Consider the following 22038-nt stretch of genomic DNA (forward strand, 5'->3'; position numbering starts at 1 on the left):
GGCCAATGGAGGACATCGGCACCCTTGCGGGTAAGGTCCGTAAGAGGCTTAGCGACGACCGAGAAGTTGGCAATAAATCTCCTGTAATAGTTGGCGAACCCTAAAAAAAAAAGTAACGCCTTAAGGGAGGCAGGTTGGACCCATTCCGCCACAGCTTGAACCTTGGCAGGGTCCATGCGGAATTCATGAGGAGTGAGGATTTGCCCTAAAAATGGTATCTCCTGTACCCCAAAGACACATTTTTCAGTCTTAGCAAACAGATTATTCTCCCGAAGGACCTGGAGCACCTTCCTGACATGCTCCACGTGGGAGGACCAGTCCTTGGAAAACACCAGTATGTCATCAAGGTACACAACAAGAAAATTACCCAGGTACTCTCTCAGGATTTCATTAATAAAATTCTGGAAAACAGCAGGGGCATTACACAACCCAAAGGGCATGACCAGGTATTCGAAATGACCCTCGGGTGTGTTGAACGCAGTTTTCCACTCATCCCCCTCTTTGATGCGGATAAGGTTATATGCCCCCCGTAGATCGAACTTAGAAAACCATTGGGCTCCCTGAACCTGATTAAAAAGATCCGGAATCAAAGGAAGTGGGTACTGGTTCCTTACGGTGACCTTATTCAGGTTACGATAATCAATGCACGGCCTAAGACCACCATCCTTCTTCCCCACGAAGAAGAAGCCAGCACCTACAGGAGAAGTCGAGGGGCGAATGAAACCCTTGGCCAGGCATTCTTGGATATACACCCTCATCGCTTCACGTTCAGGACATGAAAGATTAAATATCCTACCCTTAGGAAGCTTGGCACCAGGCACCAAATCGATAGCGCAATCGTAATCTCTATGGGGGGGCAACACCTCGGAGGCCTCCTTAGAAAACACATCGGCGAAGTCCTGAACAAACTCAGGAAGCGTGTTTACCTCCTCCCGGGGAGAAATAGTGTTAACAGAAAGACATGACATAAGACATTCATTACCCCATTTGGTGAGATCCCCAGTATTCCAATCAAATGTGGGATTATGCAACTGCAACCAGGGAAGACCTAATACCAGATCAGACGATAATCCCTGCATCACCAGTACAGAGCACTGCTCCAAATGCATGGAGCCAACCAGGAGTTCAAAAACAGGAGTATGCTGAGTAAAATAACCATTAGCAAGAGGAGTGGAGTCGATTCCTACTACAGGGATAGGATAAGGTAAATCAATACAAGGCATCTTTAGAGACATAGCAAAATCCACAGACATGATATTAGCAGATGAGCCAGAATCCACGAAAGCACTGCCCGTGGCAGACCAGCCAGCAAACGAGACCTGAAAGGGAAGCAAAATTTTATTGCGTTTCACATTAACGGGAAATACCTGTGCGCCCAAGTGACCTCCCCGATGATCACTTAGGCGCGGAAGTTTTCCGGCTTCTTATTCTTGCGCCTGGGGCAGGTGTTCAGTAGATGCTTGTCGTCCCCACAGTAGAAGCAGAGACCATTCATTCTGCGAAACTCTCTACGTTGTCGAGGGGACATGGAGGCCCCGAGTTGCATAGGTACCTCCGAGTCCTCCGTGGAGGGGTGAGGAGACGGGACCTCGGGGGGAATCACAGAAAAGTCAGAGGGGAGCACGCTGAAGCGTTCTAGCTGACGTTCCCTGAGACGTCGGTCAAGTCGTACTGCTAGGGCCATAACCTGGTCAAGGGAGTCAGGCGAGGGGTAGCTAACCAGCAGATCCTTCAGGGCGTCAGATAATCCTAACCTAAACTGGCACCTTAGGGCCGGATCGTTCCACTGAGAAGCTACGCACCACTTCCTAAAATCAGAACAGTATTCCTCAACCGGTCTCCTACCCTGACGTAAGGTCACCAGCTGACTCTCGGCTAAAGCAGTCCTGTCAGTCTCGTCGTAAATGAGTCCGAGGGCAGAGAAAAAACGATCAACAGAGGAAAGTTCAGGGGCGTCAGGAGCCAAGGAGAAGGCCCACTCTTGGGGCCCTTCCTGGAGTCGGGATATGATGATACCCACCCGCTGGTTCTCGGAACCTGAGGAGTGGGGCTTTAGGCGGAAATACAGTCTGCAACTCTCCCGGAAGGAGAGAAACGTCTTACGGTCCCCTGAAAACCGGTCAGGTAACTTGAGGTCGGGTTCTAGAGGTGAGGTGAGGGGTACTACTAAAGCAGCGTCACCCTGATTGACCCTTTGGGCCAGGGCCTGGACCTGTAGGGAGAGGCCCTGCATCTGCTGGGTCAGGGTCTCAAGGGGGTCCATGATAGCGTCAGCGTAGGAGAAATGGTAGACTAGGTAAGGGCTTGTAATTATGTAATGGCAGGAAGGAGGTGAAGGGAAAGTGAGCCCTAATCTACCCACCGCCCTGTCCCTGCCTACTTGCAACGACCCGCCCTAGGCGACGAGGTACAACTGGGCGGCGGTCCCTACGCTGGCTAAGTGCACAGGAAGACAAACAGGGAACACGCAAGGGAAGGGGCAGTAGCCACGGAACGCCACGAGGAAACGGGGCGGCGAACGAACAGTCAGGACCAGGACGAAGTGAGTACACCCGAGCAGGCACAGAGACAGAAGCAAGCCAGGGCAAGCAAGCAGGTCAAGCAGAACTGCAGCAAGGCAGAAGCACGGCAGAAGCAGGCTGGAGCAAGCAGCAGAGGCCAGGAATCCAAAAGAATTACAAGCACTGAGGGAGAGCACAGGGCAGGTAATAAAGGGCAGGGGGCGGAGCTAACTCCGAGAGACCAGGCCGCGATAGGCTCTCCCACTCCTGAGCCTGCCACCCTGGTTGGTGGGAGATGGTGTCAGTCGAGCAGGTCTGGCCTCAGGTGTGGATTGATTAATCCCAGGAGTATAGCTAGATGAAGTACCTGGCAGATCCCTAACAGACAAGCTTCAGGAAACACAACGCTCAGGCAAGGATCAAGAGGGCGGAGCTGGCCCTTTAAGGCCATACTCGCGCGCCTTGCGAGAGATAGTGTCCGGACCAGGAAGTGAGTGCCGGCGTCTCTCAGGAGGGAGATGCCGCCGGGAACTCACTCGTACATGGCCGCAGTCGTCAGAGGGTAAGTTAGGACAATGGTCCGCGGCCATAGACGTTACACTGGGTCTCCTGCTCTGCACCTGACATCACTGTCAATATATGGATAGTGATGTCTGGAGCAGAGCTGAAGTCCCAGGCAGAGCGCTAGTAAAGGCTCTGCTCTGGGGAAGCCCATGACATCACTGTCCATATAGCGCTAGTGATGTCAGGGGCAACCGCAGAGCTAAAGTCCTGGGCAGAGCGCTACTAGCGATCTGCCTGGGACTCCTCTGCTACTGACATCACTGTCCATATAGCGCTAGCGATGTAAGGGGCAACCCCAGAGCTAAAGTCTCGGGAAGAGCGCTACTAGTCCTCTGCCTGCGACTCGTCTTACTGACATCTGGATGGACAGTGATATCAGGGGCTTCCCCAGAGATGGAGGCCCTGGAGCAAAGCCGCTTGTAGTGCTCTGCCTGGGACTCCTTCTCCCCCTCTATGGACAGTGATGCCGTGACGATTGACGCCAGCCCTGGTCGTTTTCATGCTGAAAGGTGAAATTCCTCTTCATCTTCAGCTTTTTAGTAGAGGTGTGCAGGTTTTGTGCCAATATTGACTGATATTTGGAACTGTTCCTAATTCCCTCCACCATGACCAAACTCCCACTAACTGCTGCAGAAATGTGATGTGCAGTGTTGACTTTGCGCCAAACATACCTTTTGAATTAAGGCCAAAAAGTTCAACCTTGGTCTCATCGGACCATAACACGTTTTCCCACTTGCTTTCGGCAGACTTGATGTAGGACTTTGCAAAACATAGCCAGGCTTGGATGTTTTTCTTTGTTAGAAAAGGCTTCCGTCGTGCCACCCCATCCCACAGCCCAGACAAATGAAAAATACGGGAGATTGTCATCACATGCACTACACAACCAGTACCTGCCAGAAGGTCCTGCAGCTCCTTTAATGTTGCTGTAGGCCTCTTGGTAACCTCCCGGACCAATTTTCGTCTTGTCTTTTTATCAAGTTTTGAGGGACGTCCAGTTCCTGGTAATGTCATTGTTGTGCCAAATGTAATCCACTTCTTTATGATCGCCTTCACTGCGTTCCATGGTACATTTAATGCATGGAAATTCTTTGGTACCTTTCTCCTGACTGATGCCTTTCAACAATAAGATCCCTTTGATGTGTTGTAAGCTCTTTACGGACCATGGCTTTTGCAGTCACATGCAACAAAGAAAATGTCAGGAAAATTCTAATAGAACAGCTGAACTTTATATGGGGTTACTCAGAACCACTTTAAATAATGGCACCTGTGCACTGACTACTATTTAACATGAGTTTAAATGAGATTGGCTAATATTGAACACAACCACATCCCCAATTATAAGAGTGTGTTCACACTTATGCAACCACATTATTGTTGTTTTGTTATTTTTATTTTTCCCCGCTAAATGATTTCAGTTTGTTTTTCAATGGAATTTTACAGCTTATGGGTCACATTAAAGGTGGAAAATGTTCTGAAAAGTTTCATTTGTACTGACTTTTTGACACAACAAAAACCTGGCATTTTAACAGGGGTGTGTAGACTTTTTATATCCACTATACATATTATATGTAAGAATTGTTCCTTTAGCAAGGAGTAGCCTTCTGATAATACTGTATACATGAATGGCTGCCAGGTATATTGACGCTCAACTGTTGTACTGCAAATATGTCTGTAGGATATAGGATGCGGTGTGTGGGGAAATGCTCAGTATCTGCTGATGTGCTCAAGGAAAGGCTGCAAAAAATGTTTATAATCCATGACTTTATAATCGGAATGCAATATCAAAAAGAAATTCCAATAATATCCAATGTTGGACTGGAAGTATCAGTGATGAATATGCACTGCCAACAGTAACTGTGACACATTCACACGGAGACCTGCATGTGTTAGGCCTCATACACACAACTGTAGTTTTCAGCCGTAATTACGGATCAGGTCATTACGAATGAAATTGCGAACCTATTAATTTCTATAGGCCACGAACACCTTTCCGTATATTTACAGATGTGTGTCGGGGCTGTAGAAGTGAACTGCAAGATATAGAACATGTCCTTTTCTTGTGGGCAATTGCAGCACAGACTCGCTCAGAGAAGTCTATGGGCGCATCTGTATTTGCAGATGTCTACAGATGTGCATCCGTATTTGTGGATCCGTATTTGCGGACAGTTAAAACCCTTAGTCGTGTGCGTGAGGTCTTACATGCAGACTCCGACTCGTTTGGTTTACTATTTACCACACAACAGTGATCAATTATCATTCACTATGGAGTCTGAAGGGCTTCTAATAAATAATTTTAGTGAAAAAAGTTTTTGCTGGAGCTTCACTTTAAGGGTATGTTCACACGCTGAGAGGCAGTTACGTGTGAAAAGACAGACTGTTAACAGCTGCCTCGTTTCACACGTAAAAGCTCCTCCTCGTAATTTACGAGGCGTCTGAGACGCTCGTAAACCTTGAGCCGTGCTTCATTGATTTCAATGAAGAACGGCTCAAATTACGTGGCAAAGAAGTGCCCTGCACTTCTTTGCCGAGGCAGTAAATTTACGGGTCGTCGTTTGACAGCTGTCAAACGACGACTCGTAAATAACAGGTCGTCTGCACAGTACGTCGGCAAACCCATTCAAATGAATGGGCAGATGTTTGCCGACGTATTGTAGCCATATTTTCAGACGTAAAACGAGGCACAATACGCCTCGTATACGTCTGAAATTTGGCCGTGTGAACATACCCTTAAATGAATACCCATCTTTAGCACCATTTAGATTTTAGTTTTTATCTAAAATGATCAAATAATCTGCACTGATTTATCTTATATTATATCTTTACGGGGTTGGAGCTGTATTTCTAATACACAGCTCAATATCCAATGGTTCACCTCACACAGACGTATTGTCGTATATTTCAATAATAAAATCCTGGTTACCTGAAGCCACCACTAGTGGAGATTACAAGCTTATTGCATACACCTCCTACTGAGCTTAACCCCTTCCCGACATTTGCCATATGGGTACGCCATGGAAAGCTATGACTTCCCGCAAATTGCCGTATCCCTACACCAAATGTTTGGCACCGGCTCAGAAGCTGAGCTGGTGCCATCATCGCCGGATCTCAGCGGTATCTTACAGCTGACATCCGGCTGTAATGGCGGGGACCGAAATTAGCTTCGATCCCCGCCATTAACCCCTTAAGTGCAGCGCTCAAACGCGAGTGCTGCACTTAAGGTGTTTGCAGCTCATCGGAACCCCAGCAATGAAATTGCCGGGGTTCCGGTGGCTGCAATGGCAATCGGAGGCCTAATACTGGCCTCCCGGTCTGCCTAGCGTGGAAGCCGGTCAAGATGTGCCCGGCGGCTGAGCCTGATCGGCTTCCGTAGCTGCCGGCAAGATGGTACCGGCTCAGTAGCTGATCCGGCGTCATCAGCGGTGGAAGTCAGCTGTATGTTACAGCTGACATCCACCTGTAACGGCAGGAACTAGAGCTAGCTCGGATCCCTGCCATTAACCCCTTCGAGGCAGCAATCGAAAGCGATTGCAGCATCTTAGCGGTTACTAGCTGATCGCCAGCCTTGACAGGCAATCAGGATGGGTGACTGCTGCTATGGCAACAGGAGACACAATGGCCTCCTGCTCTGCCATTACGGAAGCCAATTAGGTCCCGCCGAGAGGCGAAGCCTAATCGGCTTGCTGTCAGTGAATAACTGACAGATCTAATACATTGCACTATGTAGGTAGTGCAATGTATTAGAAAAAAAACATCAGACAGTTGGACCTTCAAGTCCCCTAGTGGGACCTGAAAAAAAATGTAAAAAAAAAGTATAAAAAAGTGTAAAAAAAAGTGAAAAAAATAAAAGTTTGAAAACAATAAAAGTTTCAAGTAATAAAATAAAACTCAATCGCCCTTTTTCTCTTATCAAGTCCTTTATTATTGAAAAATAATAATAAACCATACGTATTTGGTATTGCCGCGACCGTAACGACCTGAGGTATCAAAATATTATATTATTTATTGCACACGGTGAACAGCGTAAAAAAAAACGTAAAAAACAATACCAGAGTTCCTATTTTTTGGTCACTTTTCCCTACAAATATTGAAATAAAAAGTGATCAAAAACTCGCACATATCAAAAAATGGTACTTATAAAAACTATAGCTCATCTTGCAAAAAACAAGCCCTCATATTACTCCGTTGACAAAAAAATGCAAAAGTTATGGTTCTCACAACTTGGCGACAGAAAAAATACATTCTTTTTACAAAAGTAGTTTTATTGTGCAAAAAGTTGTAAAACATAAAAAAGTTCTATAAATTAGGTATCGCCGGAATCGTACTCACCCGCAGAATAAAGTTAACATGTAATTTATAACGCATGGTGAACGCTGTATAAAAAAACGAAAAAAACTATGCCAGAATTGCGTTTTTTTGTTTACCTGGCCTTCCAAAAAATAGTATAAAAGGTGATCAACAAGTCGCATGTACCCCAAAATGGTACCAATAATAACTACAGCTCGTCCCGCAAAAAAAAAGCCCTCATACTACTACGTCTATGAAAAAATAAAATTAGTTATGGCTCCAATAAGTCAGGAAATAAAAAATATGCAGTTGTGCAGCTCGAGGGGAACATTTCTTCTGTTTCAAGAGGTGATTTATGAAGGACCTAAAATTAGGGAACCAGGAAGGGGAGGGCCCAAACATATCCGCTGGAAGCGACGGTGCCCGTATTATACAAGGACAACTCTTTCCCAGCAAAATTCCCCAAACTAGAAAGGTGCAGATTGTGGACCAAAAGGGGCATAAGAAAGGACGCCATATATCAGTGCAACACCGGCCTGTGCAGAAAGGATTGCTTCACAGCGTAACACACATCTATGGATCATTTTATTGTTTTTTTTTACCCCATTATTATACCACCTGACTGCCCCTGATGTACTCTGCCCAGCTTGCATGTACCCCCACATTATAAATGGAAACACCAGCAATACTCAAACAAATCTACTACCAAGCAAAATCCGCTCCCAAAAGCCAAATGGCGTTCCCTCCCATCTGAACCCTACAGCGTGCCCAAACAGCAATTTCCTTTCACATATATGGCACAGTCATACCCGGGAGAATCCTTTTAACAATTTTTGGGGTGTGTGTCTCCAGTGGCATAAGCTGGGCATGACATATTTGCCACTGAAATGGCAAAAGATTAGGGCCACATGTAGGGTGTTTCTAAAAACGGGAAACACCGCATAATAATTAGAGAGCTGTCTTGTTATGGTGGTACAAGCTGGGCACCACATATTGGCATATCTATGGAAAAAAATCCCATTTTCACTCTGCAACATCGAGTGCACACTAATTTCTACAAAACACCTGCAGGGTTAACATGCATACTACACCACTAGGTAAATGCATTGAGGGGTGTAGTTTCCAAAATGGGGTCACTTCTGGGGGGTATCCACTGTTTTGGTCCCACAGGCGCCCAGAAACCAATCCAGCAAAATCTGCACTCCAAATGGCGCTCCTTCCATTCTGAGCCCTGCCGTGTGCCCAAACAGCAGTTTATGACCACATGTGGGGTATTGCCGTACTCGGGAGAAATTGCTTTACAAATGTTGGGTTCTTTTTTTCCTTTATTTGTTGAGAAAATGAAAAAATTTGCGCTAAAGCTACGTCTTATTGAAGAAAAAGGATTGTTTTTATTTTCACTGCCCAATTCTAATAAATTCTATGAAACATCTATGGGGTCAAAATGCTTACTACAACCCTTGATGAATTCCTCAAGGGGTGTAGTTTCCTAAATGGTGTCACTTTTTGGGTGTTTTGTCCCATCAGGGGATTTGCAAATGCGACATGGCCTCCGCAAACCATTCCTGCTAAATGTGAACTCCAAAAGCCAAATGGTGCTCCATCCCTTCTAAGCCCTGCCGTGTGTCCAACCAGCCGTCTGTGACCACATGTGGGGTATTGTTTTACTCTGGAGAAATTGTGTAAAGGATCTGCCAGGCACAGCTTCGGGGTTAACTCCCAGAACTAATCAGTCAGCACCTGAGAATGCATCCCTGAGACTGACTCCTGCTTCCACCATTCAGGCTGGCAGGCTTAGGAGTGGGAGAGCCTATCGTAACCTGGCCAGACTCAGCTAGCTCCTGCCCTCGGTCTATTTAAGCCTGCACTTCCTGTCCCTTGGTGCTTGTGATTCTTTCCTTGTGGTTTCCTGGCCCAGCTACAGCTCCTGCTATTTTTGATCCTGCTCCATACAGACCCTGGCTTACCGACTACTCTTCTGCTTTTCGTTTTGTACCTCGCGCACTCCTGGCTTGACTCGGCTCGTTCACCACTCTGGTTGCTCACGCTGTTGCCGTGGGCAACGGCCCCTTTTCCTTGCTTGTGTTCCTTTGTATGTTTGTCGTGTTTGTCGTGCACTTACTGAGCGCAGGGACCGCCGCCCAGTTGTACCCCGTCGCCTAGGGCGGGTCGTTGCAAGTAGGCAGGGACAGAGTGGCGGGTAGATTAGGGCTCACTTGTCCGTCTCCCTACCCCCTGCCATTACAAATTGCTTTACAAATTTGGTGATGCTTTTTCTCCTTTAGTCCTTGTGGAAATTGAGAAAAAAAAATTGCTATGCCTACATTTTCTTTGAAAAAATTTAGATTTTAATGTTCACGGCCTACTTCCAATAATTTATGTAAAAAACCTGTGCGGTCAAAATGCTCACTATACCTCTAGATAATTTCCTTGAGGTGTGTAGTTTCCCAAATGGGGTCACTATTGGGGGGATTTCCACTGTTTTGGCACCGCAAGAGCCCTTCAAACCTGACAAGGTGCCTAAAATATATTGTAAGAAAAATAAGGCCCCAAAATCCACTAGGTGCTCCTTTGCTTCTGAGGCCGGTGCTTCAGTCCAGTAGCACGCTATGGCCACATGTGGGATATTTCCTAAAACTGCAGAACCTGGGCAACAAATATTGAGCTGCATTTCTCTGGTAAAACTTTCTGTGTTATAAAGAAAATTGGATTAAATATTAATTTCTGCAAAAAAATATGAAATTTGTAAATTTCACCTCTACTTTGCTTTAATTCCTGTGAAAAGTCTAAAGGGTTAAGAAATTTTCTAAATGCTGTTTTGAATACTTTGAGGGTGAAGTTTTTAAAATGGGGTGACTTTTTGGGGGTTTCTAATATATAAGGCCCTCAAAGCCACTTCACAACTGAACTGGCCCCTGTAAAAATAGCCTTTTGAAATTTTCTTGAAAATGTGAGAAATTGCTGCCAAAGTTCAAAGCCTTGTAACGTCCTAGAAAAATAAAAGGATGTTCAAAAAACAATGCCAATCTAAAGTAGACATATGGGGGATGTTAGTTAGGAACAATGTTGTGTGGTATAACTGCCTATCTTACAAGCAGATACATTTAAGTTGAGAAAAATGCTAATTTTTGCAATTTTTCACTAAATTTTGGTGTTTTTCACAATTAAATACTGAACATATCGAGCAAATTTTGCCAGTAACATAAAGTCCAATGTGTCACCAGAAAACACTCTCAGAATCGCTTGGATATTTAAAAGCATTCCGACGTTATTACCACATAAAGTGAAACATGTCAGATTTGAAAAATGAGGCTCTGTCAGGAAGGTCAAAAGTGGCTAAAGGGGGAAGGAGTTAATAATAAATGTATTTACTTTCAAGCACCCCCTTGTATTCGCTGCAGACATCTTAATATTTAACATGTTTCCGACCCATGATGAAAATGTACATCATAGGCGGCTGTAAGTTGTAATACACATCCCAGCAGTTCACCTCTTCAGTGCTGCGATGAAATATGATCGCAGCACTGTACAAAAGAGTGAACCCTGTTTTAATAGTGATCGTGCATCATCAATTGCGGCTGTCGGCTGTATTATACAACCAACATCCCGCACTATAGCCTGGAATCGGTGGCAACTCTCATCCCAGCCGTTTTAAGGATTTATCCTGGTTCTTACATTTTTTTATTGATGGCTGGCCCTCCTGGTGATTGTTTACATGCATGTTTTGCTGCAGCCAATCAGAAAGCATCATGCCAAAATTACAGCACCTGACGCTCAGGTGCTGCCCTCAGCTCCTCTCATGCACCCTGTCCTGTGTAATCCCTAAGAGTATGTTCACACGCAAAATGAAAAACGGCTGCAAAATACCGAGCTTTTTCAAAGAAAAACAGCTCCTGATTTTCAGCCGTTTTTAAAGCACCGAGCGTTTTTTGATTCGTTATTACGGACGTTTTTGGAGCGGTTTTCCTATTGAGACAATGAAAAACGTACAGTCCGCAGTGGAATTCTGCAGCAGCCATTTTTTTACATTTGTTTCTATACATTTTTAGGAAACTTAGTTCAGACGTTGCAGAAAATAACTGTGCAGAAATTAGGCTGCAGTTCAGAATTTCCCCTCCGCAGCATGCTCATTACATTGCGGATAAGAAGCAGAATTTCACTGCGGATTTCAGCCTTTGCAATGCAAAAACTGAAATCTGTGGCAAGTCCGCTGTGATATCTGCAGCATCTGAATTACCCGTCAAATATGCAAATGTTGGTGCAGATTCGTTGCATAATTGCCCCGAATCTTCACAAACATTTGCAGCGGAAAAATTCCTCCACCTCCAAACATGGCCTAAGTATTACACTTGCTGCCCCATCACCCACCTTGCAACTCAGAGGACGTACCATTAGTAATACTAATATATAGCTTAAAAAAACATTTTTATTGTTTTCTACCTTCCAAACTTGAGCGTAGTCTATAGTCTGAAAAGTATAGTAATACACAAAACGAAAGTACAGTACATAAAGAAAAGCTGATCAGACTAAATATGTCATGTACAAAGAATATGATTCAGATGATTTTAGTTCAGAACCCATCTGACATTACACACTAATGCCCATTAACCCCTTCCCGCTTTGGCCACTTTTGACCTTCCTGACAGAGCCTCATTTTTAAAATCTGACATGTGTCACTTTATGTGGCACTAACTTCGAAATGCTTTTACCTATCCAAGTGATCCTGAGATTGTTTTCGCGTGACACATTGCACTTTATGTTACTGGCAAAATTTTCTCGATACAATGAGAATTTAATTGTGAAAAACACCAAAATTTAGCGAAAAATTGCAAAAATTAGCATTTTTCTAAATTTAAATGTATCTGCTTGTAAGACAGGCAGTTATACCTCACAAAATTGGTGCTAATTAACATCCCCCATACAACTAATTTAGATTTATTTTTCTAGGATGTTACAAGGCTTAGAATTTTAGCAGTAATTTCTCACATTTTCAAGAAAATTTCAAAAGGCTATTTTTACAGGGGCCAGTTCAGGTGTGAAGTGACTTTGAGGGCCTTACATATTGAAAACACCCATTAAGTCGCCCCATTTTAAAAAACTTCACCCTCAAAGTATTCAAAACAGCATTTAGAAGGTTTCTTAACCCTTCAGACGTTTCACAGGATTAAATGAAAGTAGAGGTGAAATTTACAAATTTCATTTTTTTTTTTTTGCAGAAATTCATTTTTAATCCATTTTTTTTGTAACACAGAGTTTTATCAGAGAAACGAAACACAATATCTATTGCCCAGGTTCTGCAGTTTTTGGAAATATCCCACATTTGGCCCTAGTGTGCTTATGGACTGAAACACAGGCCTCAGAATCAAAGGAGAACCTAGTTGATTTTGTGCCTTCTTTTTATTAGAATATATTTTAGGCACCATGTCAGGTTTGAAGGGCTCTTGCGGTGCCAAAACAGTGGAAATCCCCTAAAGTGACCCCATTTAGGAAACTACACCCCTCAAGCAAATTATCTGGGGTTTAGTGAGCATTTTGACCCCACAGGTTTATAAAGGGGAAAAAGCACCGCAAAATGTGTAAAGCAATTTCTCCCGAGTAAAACAATACCCCACATGTGGTCATAAATGGCTGTTTGGTCACATAACAGGGCTTAGAAGTGAAAGATCGCTATTTGGCTTTTGGAGCTCAAATTTAGCAGGAATGTTTTGCGAAGGCCATGTCGAATTTGCAAAGCCCCTGAGGAGACAAAACAGTGGAAACCCCCCACAAGTGACCCCATTTTGGAAACTACACTCCTTGAGGAAAGTATCTAGGGGTATAGTGAGCATTTTGAACCCACAGCTGATTCATAGATTTTATTAAAATTGGGCAGTGAAAATAAAAAAAATCCTTTTTTTTCAATAAGACGTAGCTTTAGCTCAAAATTTTTCATTTTCTCAACAAATAAGGGAAAAAAAGAACCCCAACATTTGTAAAGCAATTTCTCCCGAGTACGGCAATACCCCATTTGTGGTCATAAACTGCTATTTGGGCACACAGTAGGGCTCAGAAGGGAAGGAGCGCCATTTGGATATTGGAGTGCCGATTTTGCTGGATTGGTTTCTGGTCGCTATGTCACATTTGCAAAGCCCCTGTGGGACCAAAACTGTGGAACCCCCCCCAGAAGCGACCCAATTTTGGAAACTGTTCACCTAGGGGTGTAGTGGGCATGTTTTGCAGAAATTAGTGTGCACTCAATGTTGCAGAGTGACAATAGGATTTTTTGCATAGATATGCCAATATGTGGTGCCCAGCTTGTGCCATCATAACAAGACAGCTCTCTAATTATTATGCTGGGTTTCCGGGTTTTAGAATCACCCTACATGTGGCCCTAATCTTTTGCCTGGACAATCGACAGGGCTCAGAAGTGAAAGCATACCATGTGTGGTTGAGGCCCAATTTGGCGATTTACAAAGCATTGGTTTATAATTGCAGGGGCTCCGATGTGAAATAATAAAATAAACCCCTGAGAGGCATTTATTAAGGGGTGTAGTGAGCATTTTCACTCCACAGGTATTTTCCATAAATGATTGCTCTGTGGATGGTGCAAAGTAAAAATTAAAAAATTTTCCCTAGATATGCCATTTCAGTGGCAAATATGTCATTCCCAGCCTGTGCCACTGCAGACACACACCCAAAAAATTGTTAAAAGGGTTCTCCCGGGTATGGCGATGCCATATATGTGGAAGTAAACAGCTGTTTGGCCACTCTGTAGGATTCAGAAGGGAAGGAGCGCCATTTGGCTTTTGGAGCGTGGATTTTGCTTGGTAGTAGTTTTACTGGTATTTCAGTTTACAATGTGGGGGTACATGTAAGTTGGGTGGAGTATATCAGGGGCATAGTCAGGTGGTATAATAATGGGGTAAAAAAAACAATAAAATAATTCATAGATATTTGTTATGCTGTGAAGCAATCCTTTCTGCACAGGCCAATGTTGCACTGATAAATGGTGTCCTTTCTCCTCCCCTGTCACGAAGGGTCTGTGGACCCACTGGACCGTACCGACTTGGCGGTAAGGCAGCTGGCCAACAAGGAGCAGGTGAGAGTCTATAGTTCTATAGGTACCTGTAGCAGCTCAGACAGTAGAAGGGCAGGCTCGGCTGGGACTAGGTAGCAGGCGGACGTCAGGTAAGGGGAAGCAGGTCAGACGTGGATGCAGCACGGCACGACTTTGGCACAGCTCAGTGCTAGACCAGGAATGTATGGATTCTTAGGAAGAGGAACTGGAAACAGGTATAGGTAGAGGGGCAGGGACTGGAACAGGAAACACACTAGGAGACCATCACATAGACAAACTAGGAAACACAACAACGCTCAGGCATAGTACTAGGGAGCTGGACTTCTCTTATAGTCCAGGGTACTCACGGGCCAAAGTTCATCCACGAGGTCCGGTGCGCGCGCTGCCACTTTAAGAGCGGGCACGAGCGCGCGCGTGCACCCTACGGGATCCGGCTGAGGTGAGTGGACGTGAGCACTGGCATCTCCTGAGGAGGAGGCTGGGGCCAGCGCTTGCCGACTCGTGGCTGCGGCTGTCAGGGGGAGGTTGGAGCTGACAGCCCGCAGCCACGTACATTACATCCCATTTTTGGTCCACACTCTGCACCTTTGCAGTTTGGGGAATTTTGCTGGGAAAATGTTGTCCAGGTATAATACGGGCACCCTCACTTCCAACAGATATGTTTGGGCCCTACACTTCCTGGTTCCCTAATATTGGGGCCTTGATAAATCGCCTCTTGAAACAGAAGAAATGTTCCCCTGGAGTCTGCACATATGCATATTTTTTATTTCCTGACTTATTTGAACCTTAACCAAGTTTCTTTTTTTATAGACTTAGTGGCATGAGGGCTGTTTTTTTTGGGACAAGCTGTAGTTATTATTGTTACCATTTTGGGGCACATATGACTTTTTGATCTCTTTTTATCCTATTTTTTTGGCAGGCAAGGTGACCAAAAAACAGCAATTCTGAAATAGTTTTCTTAGTTTTTTTTTATACAGTTTATACAGCGTTCACCATGCATTATAAATGACATGTTAACTTTACTGAGCGGGTCAGTACGATACCTAATTTATAGCACTTTTTTATATTTTACAACTTTTTGCACAATAAAATTACTTTAGTAAAAACAATGTATTTTTCAGTCGCCATGTTGAGAGAACCATAACTTTTTAATTTTTTCGTCAACGGAGCTGTATGCGGGCTTGTTTTTTTGCAAAACGAGCTATGGTTTCTATAGGTAACATTTTCACGTTTTTTTTTACACTTTTCTTTAGTCCCACTAGGGGACTTGAAGGTCCAACTGTAAGATTTTTTTTTTCTATTACGTTGCACTACCTATGTAGTGCAATGTATTAGATCTGTCAGTTATTCGCTGACAGCAAGCCGATCAGGCTTCAACTCCGGGCTGGGCCTAATCGGCTTCCATAACGGCAGAGCAGGAGGCCATTGTTAGGCCTCCATTGCCATAGCAGCAATCGGCAGTCCTGCGACTGCATGGCAGGGCTGCCGATCTGCTACCAACCTCTAAGATACGATTTCGATCACTGCATCTAAGGGGTTAATGGCCGAAATCCGAGCCAGCTCCCTTACCTGCCGTAACATACAGCTGACATCCACCGCTGATGACGCCGGCTCAGCTCCTGAGCCGGCGCCATCAAGCCGGCGGTTACGGAAGCATTTTAGGCCCCGCCTCCTGGCAGGGCCTGAAAGGCTTCCGTACTAGGCATACTGGAAGGCTAGTGTTAGGCCTCCGGTTGCCTTTGCAGCCACCGGCACCCCGGCAATTTCATTGCCGGGGTGCCGATGAGCTGCAAACCCCTTAAATGCAGCGATCGCTTTTGATCGCTGCATCTAAAGGGTTAATGGCAGGAATCGGAGCTAGCTCCGGTTCCTGCTGTTACAGGTGGATGTCAGCTGTAACATACAGCCGACACACGGGGATGGAGGCACCAACTCAGCTTCTGAGCCGGTGTTCACCATTTGTCGTATGGATACCTCAAAATGTGGGAGGCGCTAGCTTTCCATGACGTATCCATACGACAAATGTCGGGAAGGTGTTCAACTTATGAGGAATGGTAGATTTCATACATATAGCAGGCAACATTTGTTTATTATTGGTTCGCCCTTTCATTTTGCACTCTATTAGGTTCAATTAAAGAGGCTCCGTCAGCAGTTTATAACTGCCCTATCTCCTACCTAATCTAATAGGTGATTTAATGTAGATAACAAGTTTTAGTTTTTTTTTTAAAAACTTTCATTTTTGTCCAAGTTATGAACATTTTAAGATTTATGCAAATTTGTTCTTAATGCCCAACTGGGCTTTTTTTTAACTTTTCACCAAGAGGGTGTTGTAAAGAAAAGTGTATGGCACTGACCAATCAGTGTCATACATCTCTCTTCATTCCAGCCCAGCTTGATCCACAGCACGAGTTCACGCTGTGACGTAACTTCCTCCCGCAGGTCGTTCACTGGAGCGACGGAAGAGTAAACAGACATCGCCTCCAGCCGTGCCAGGCTGTTTATGCAAATCTGCAGCGGCTGGAGGAGATGTCTGTTTAGTCTTCCATCGCTCCGGTGAAGGACTCGCGGGATGAAGTGACGTCACAGCATGATTTTGCGACATCAAGCTGTGCTGTGGATCAAGCTGGGCTGGACTGAAGAGAGGTGTATGATGCTGATTGGTCAGTGTCATACACTTTTCCTTACAACGTGAAAAGTAAAAATCTCCCAGATTTGCTTAAATCTTAAAATGTTAATAACTTGGTCAAAAATAAATGTTTTAAAAAAAAACAACACAATAGTTATCTACATCAAAGCGCCTAATAGCTTAGGTAGGAGATAGTTAAAGAGACTCTGTCACCACATTATAAGTGGCCTATCTCCTACATAAGGTGTTAGTATAAGACAGCACATAGCGATCTAAAAGGATCCCTATGCGCTGACTAAATGAATGGGGAGAAGTGCATGACGCTGCTTGGTCACTGATTGGTCAGTGTCACACACTCCTCTGTACAACGCCCACTTGGTCACTAGTAAAACACGCCATGTTGTCCATTGAGAAACTCATTAGCATAAAGCTAAAATCGCTAATAACATGGTGAAAATAGATCGTTTTTCTAAATAAAAATCACTGCTGTCACCTATATTATAGGACCCATCTCCTTATGTAGGAGATAGGCCACTTATAATGTGGTGACAGAGCCCCTTTAAGTTATAAACTGGTGAAAGAGCCTCTTTAACTCTTTTCTCTGCTCTTGTACTGGTACAGAAATACAAGTAAAGATGGTGCCTTACAATATTTATTACACTATACAGATGTAGCAATCTTTAACTTGGAGCTGATAACTTGCTGCTGTGTGATATCTTATCACATAATACTACAAAAACCATTAAAAAGCCATTGAAAAAGTCAAGTTAAAGTTTCTTGCCACAATGTATTTAACGCGTTAAAGGGATTTCCCTATAATCAATATTTATCACCTATCCATAAGATAGGTGAAAAAATATCTGATCGTTGGGGGTCCGACCACTGAGTACCCCACCGATCCCGAGATTGGGCTTCCATTTCTTCCCTATGCAACCCAATATAAATGGAGTGGTACTGCTCAAGCTCAGTCTTTGCTCCATTCACATTCTATGGGCTGCCGAATATAGCGTCCGGCAACACCATAGCGAATCAATGGAGTGGTGGCCGAGAATGCACAGTAACTCTTCATTCATATGGGGGTGCACAGGGACAGAAATGTAAGCCCGTTCTTGGGATTGGTGGGGGTCCCAGCAGAAGGATGCGCCATATGCTCCCAATGCATATGGCAAATTTCTCCTTTGACCACTATGGGCCCGACCGATGTCAAGAGTGCCCTTTTGGCCTCTGCTTTGCTGCTAAACACCAGTACACGCTTTTTTTTTTATTGTCCTGTATTGCCTCCTGTGCTTCCTGTATACTTGAGAACTGCAAAAACCATACATCGCGTGGTATACATTTGTTTTACAATGGTAGCCTATGGGCGACGTAGAGGCATCTGTCCTAGGTATATATTTATAATGGATGCCCCTTACTCAATGTGAACAGCGCATTGGCGCCTTTGCAGTGCAGTGAGAGAGAACTCGATTTTGGTAGATTAGTCAAGCAGGTCTGAGTCAGAAAAGCCTGCTGGGAGATTTTAGCTCTGAAGCCTGCAGAATTGTCAATGGAGCGCTGGATTATAATACAAGCTGTATCTCAGACAAGTATTGCAATGTATTTACAGAATTACACACGTTTTTATGTCAGTTATTTCTTTATATAAATTGTAAAATGGTGTTCACAGGTGGAAATAGTCTTTAGATTGTAGGCAAATCTCATAACATTTGTCTGGGAACAAACATACCTACTGCCACCTCAGCCGGCTGTCGGCTTCTCTAGTAACATTTGCCTTACTGCGCCATCTAGCGGTAAGAGCGCAGGATTTTACAATGTCTTCTGCGATCAATCAGGATGGGAACGTTATCCTGTGGAATTCAACACATGAAGGCGCAGAAGGCTCAGACCTGTATTTCTTAGGGCACTATATTTCTGCTACAATACTTTCTGGAACTTCATTGTACTCTTCAGCGATACGGAGCCCTTTCCTCTTTGGTAGAAGGGGTTAATTGGTGCTCTGCGCCATTAAGGGATAAGGTCACATACTTTACAGGGCTGTCTTTGTAAATCTTCCAATATATCTCCCTTGCTGCACGGACACTGCACCATCCCAGACGGCACGTTGTGCTCCTCGTACTCCGTATTCCAGAGCGCTGTGTATAACCCACTGTGGATGTCTATGTATCTAGAGTATGAGGGTGGCACCATTAATAAACACCTGTCCCGTAGTGACAGCACTAGACACATGTATCTGCTCCTGGCACAGATGCTCTGACAAGTAGACTGGGGGAGGGGCTACTGGGGCTCCTGCACTCTCCTCAGAGCTGCTGAAATGGATTCAAACCCAGTGTGAGGAGAGACGTGTCGTCCCCTGATGACTGTGCTTCAGGCGGGAAGGAGAGCATTCGCTTAGTGCATGGGCTTAGTGCATGGGTCCAGCTGAACTGACTGTCAGAGCTGAGGTGACGGTACCTTTACGTTTCTGGAAGGCACCGCCGCTGCTGCCGGGGATTGTGTGGACTTGTTGCTGCCTCTGTCCAGCACGACGGATGGGCTGTGGAGCTTACACGTAGCGCTTGGTGACTTGCTGTGGTCAGTCCCGTCCAGGTACATACTGGAGCCGGTCCATAGCAGTAGACTGGTGCAGTTCGCGCCTTGTTGCACCTGGACAAGACATGGTAGAAGCTGCCTCACAACCTTACCAGAAAGGGATGGGATTAAGGATTTGTTATACAGAACTCAGTGATACAATGATGCGACTGGATGTATAATGGAGCTGCCATAGGCATGTGTGGTGTGCTAGTCACTGGCAGACTTACAGGCTGCATACCTGTACCCTTCTGTGCCCCTCACACATGGCAGCCCTCTGCATAGACTGAATACCACACACTGCTGCTGTGTGACACATGTGGATGGAGATTTCTGGACAAGCACCGTCTAGAAGAGCACCCTTTAAGAAGAACTTCTCATCTGCGTATTAAATCGGAAACTTGCACCATCCTAAATATAAGTCAACCAGACTAAAATGGCAGCCGGGGTGGCAGCATGGCTACCCTTTGCGCGGGCAGCTGCTGTTGGCTGGATGCCTGTGGCTTCAGGTCCTATGCCACCTCCACCCAGAGGGGAAAAAAGAAGGTCTCCGGACTCGTTGATTGTATTAAATGTCAGTGGCAACCGCTTCCAGACCTGGAAAAACACACTAGAGCGATACCCGGATACTCTCCTGGGTAGCACGGAAAGAGACTTTTTCTTTAATCAGGAAACGGGAGAATACTTCTTTGATAGGGATCCGGATATTTTCCGCCACATTCTCAACTTTTACCGTACAGGTCAACTTCACTACCCACGCCATGAATGTATTGCGGCGTATGATGAGGAACTGTCGTTTTTTGGTATTCTCCCGGAGATTGTTGGGGACTGCTGTTACGAGGAATACAAAGACCGGCGAAGGGAGAATACTGAGAGGTTATTGGACGATGCTGACAGTGAGAACGCATCTGAGGGACTACTGCCTCCCATGTCAGCGAGGCAAAAAATGTGGCGAGCTTTCGAGAACCCGCACACCAGTACACTTGCTTTAGTGTTCTACTATGTGACTGGTTTCTTCATTGCAGTGTCCGTCTTCGCCAATGTACTGGAGACTGTACCATGTGGTACGTTTCCAGGATCCATGCAGGAGTTGCCCTGTGGCGAGCGTTATGCTGTGGCCTTTTTCTGCCTGGATACAGCATGCGTCATGATCTTTACTGTGGAGTACTTGCTGCGGTTGGTGGCTGCGCCCAATCGATATCGGTTTGCACGAAGTGTAATGAGCATCATTGATGTGGTGGCGATTATGCCCTATTACATAGGTCTTGTCATGTCAAACAACGAGGACGTAAGTGGTGCTTTTGTTACGCTGAGGGTGTTCCGGGTTTTTCGGATTTTTAAGTTTTCCCGCCACTCACAGGGCCTGCGGATCTTGGGCTATACCCTTAAGAGCTGTGCCTCAGAATTGGGCTTTCTGCTATTCTCCCTTACTATGGCCATCATCATCTTTGCCACTGTAATGTTTTATGCGGAGAAGGGCTCCCTAAACAGCAAATTCACTAGCATACCCGCTGCGTTTTGGTACACCATTGTGACCATGACAACACTGGGGTAAGTCTGCACTGTCATAAGTGTGCTAACTACTTAATATTTCTATAAATTGTAAGGGTTCTTTACATGTAACTTCTCATGGCACATACCAAATTGTTGTACATTCTCTGTGGTTGATTTTGTTTATGATAGTATGGTCTCATATATATATATATATATATATATATATATATATATATATATATATATATATATATATACTAGAGTGTAATTCATGCATGCTTATGTATATTGGGATGATAAAGTTTGTCTTAGTGATTTATCATGTTGTGACATTTGAAGTACGTCAATATTTACTGTTTTATTATTCCATAGAATAGTGCTGTAAATATGAGCTGAGGCGTTTTTCCTGTTATTGATGCCAGCTGTTAATGGTAAATTCCATGTCGCTCCAACATTAACCATGAACTTTTCTATGTTTCACTTGTTGACCCCACAGTTGCTTGTGCAATATCAAAGATATGTATACTGGACATTGGGAGAACTCTCCGAAGTGTATAAATGAGAGAACCCTCATTAGTGTATATAGTGTATAAATGAGAGAACCCTCAGTAGTGTATATAGTGTATACATGAGAGCACACTCAGTAGTGTATATAGAGTATAAATGAGAGCACACTCAGTAGTGTATATAGTGTATAAAAGAGGGAGCTCTCAGTAGTGTATATAGTGTATAAATGAGAGAGCTCTCAGTAGTGTATATAGAGTATAAATGAGAGCACACTCAGTAGTGTATATAGTGTATAAATGAGAGCACCCTCAGTAGTGTATATAGTGTATAAATGAGAGAACCCTCAGTAGTGTATATAGAGTATAAATGAGAGAACTCTCAGTAGTGTATATAGTGTATAAATGAGAGAACTCTCAGTAGTGTATATAGTGTATAAATGA

The 22038-nt window shown here is 44.5% G+C and overlaps 1 protein-coding gene across 1 annotated transcript in view; it reads left to right on the plus strand.

The window, feature by feature from the left end:
- The first annotated feature begins 19243 nt into the window (after positions 1 to 19243).
- The window catches only part of KCND2 (potassium voltage-gated channel subfamily D member 2), a 471742-nt gene continuing 468947 nt past the window's right edge, over positions 19244 to 22038 (plus strand). Inside the window, exon 1 of the mRNA XM_075857140.1 lies at positions 19244 to 21148. Within this exon, the coding sequence (XP_075713255.1) occupies positions 20034 to 21148 (1115 nt within the window). The 5' untranslated portion in view covers positions 19244 to 20033. The remainder of the gene's footprint in view (positions 21149 to 22038) is intronic.

The sequence above is a fragment of the Rhinoderma darwinii genome, chromosome 3 (assembly GCF_050947455.1).
Source record: "Rhinoderma darwinii isolate aRhiDar2 chromosome 3, aRhiDar2.hap1, whole genome shotgun sequence".
NCBI lineage: Eukaryota > Metazoa > Chordata > Amphibia > Anura > Rhinodermatidae > Rhinoderma > Rhinoderma darwinii.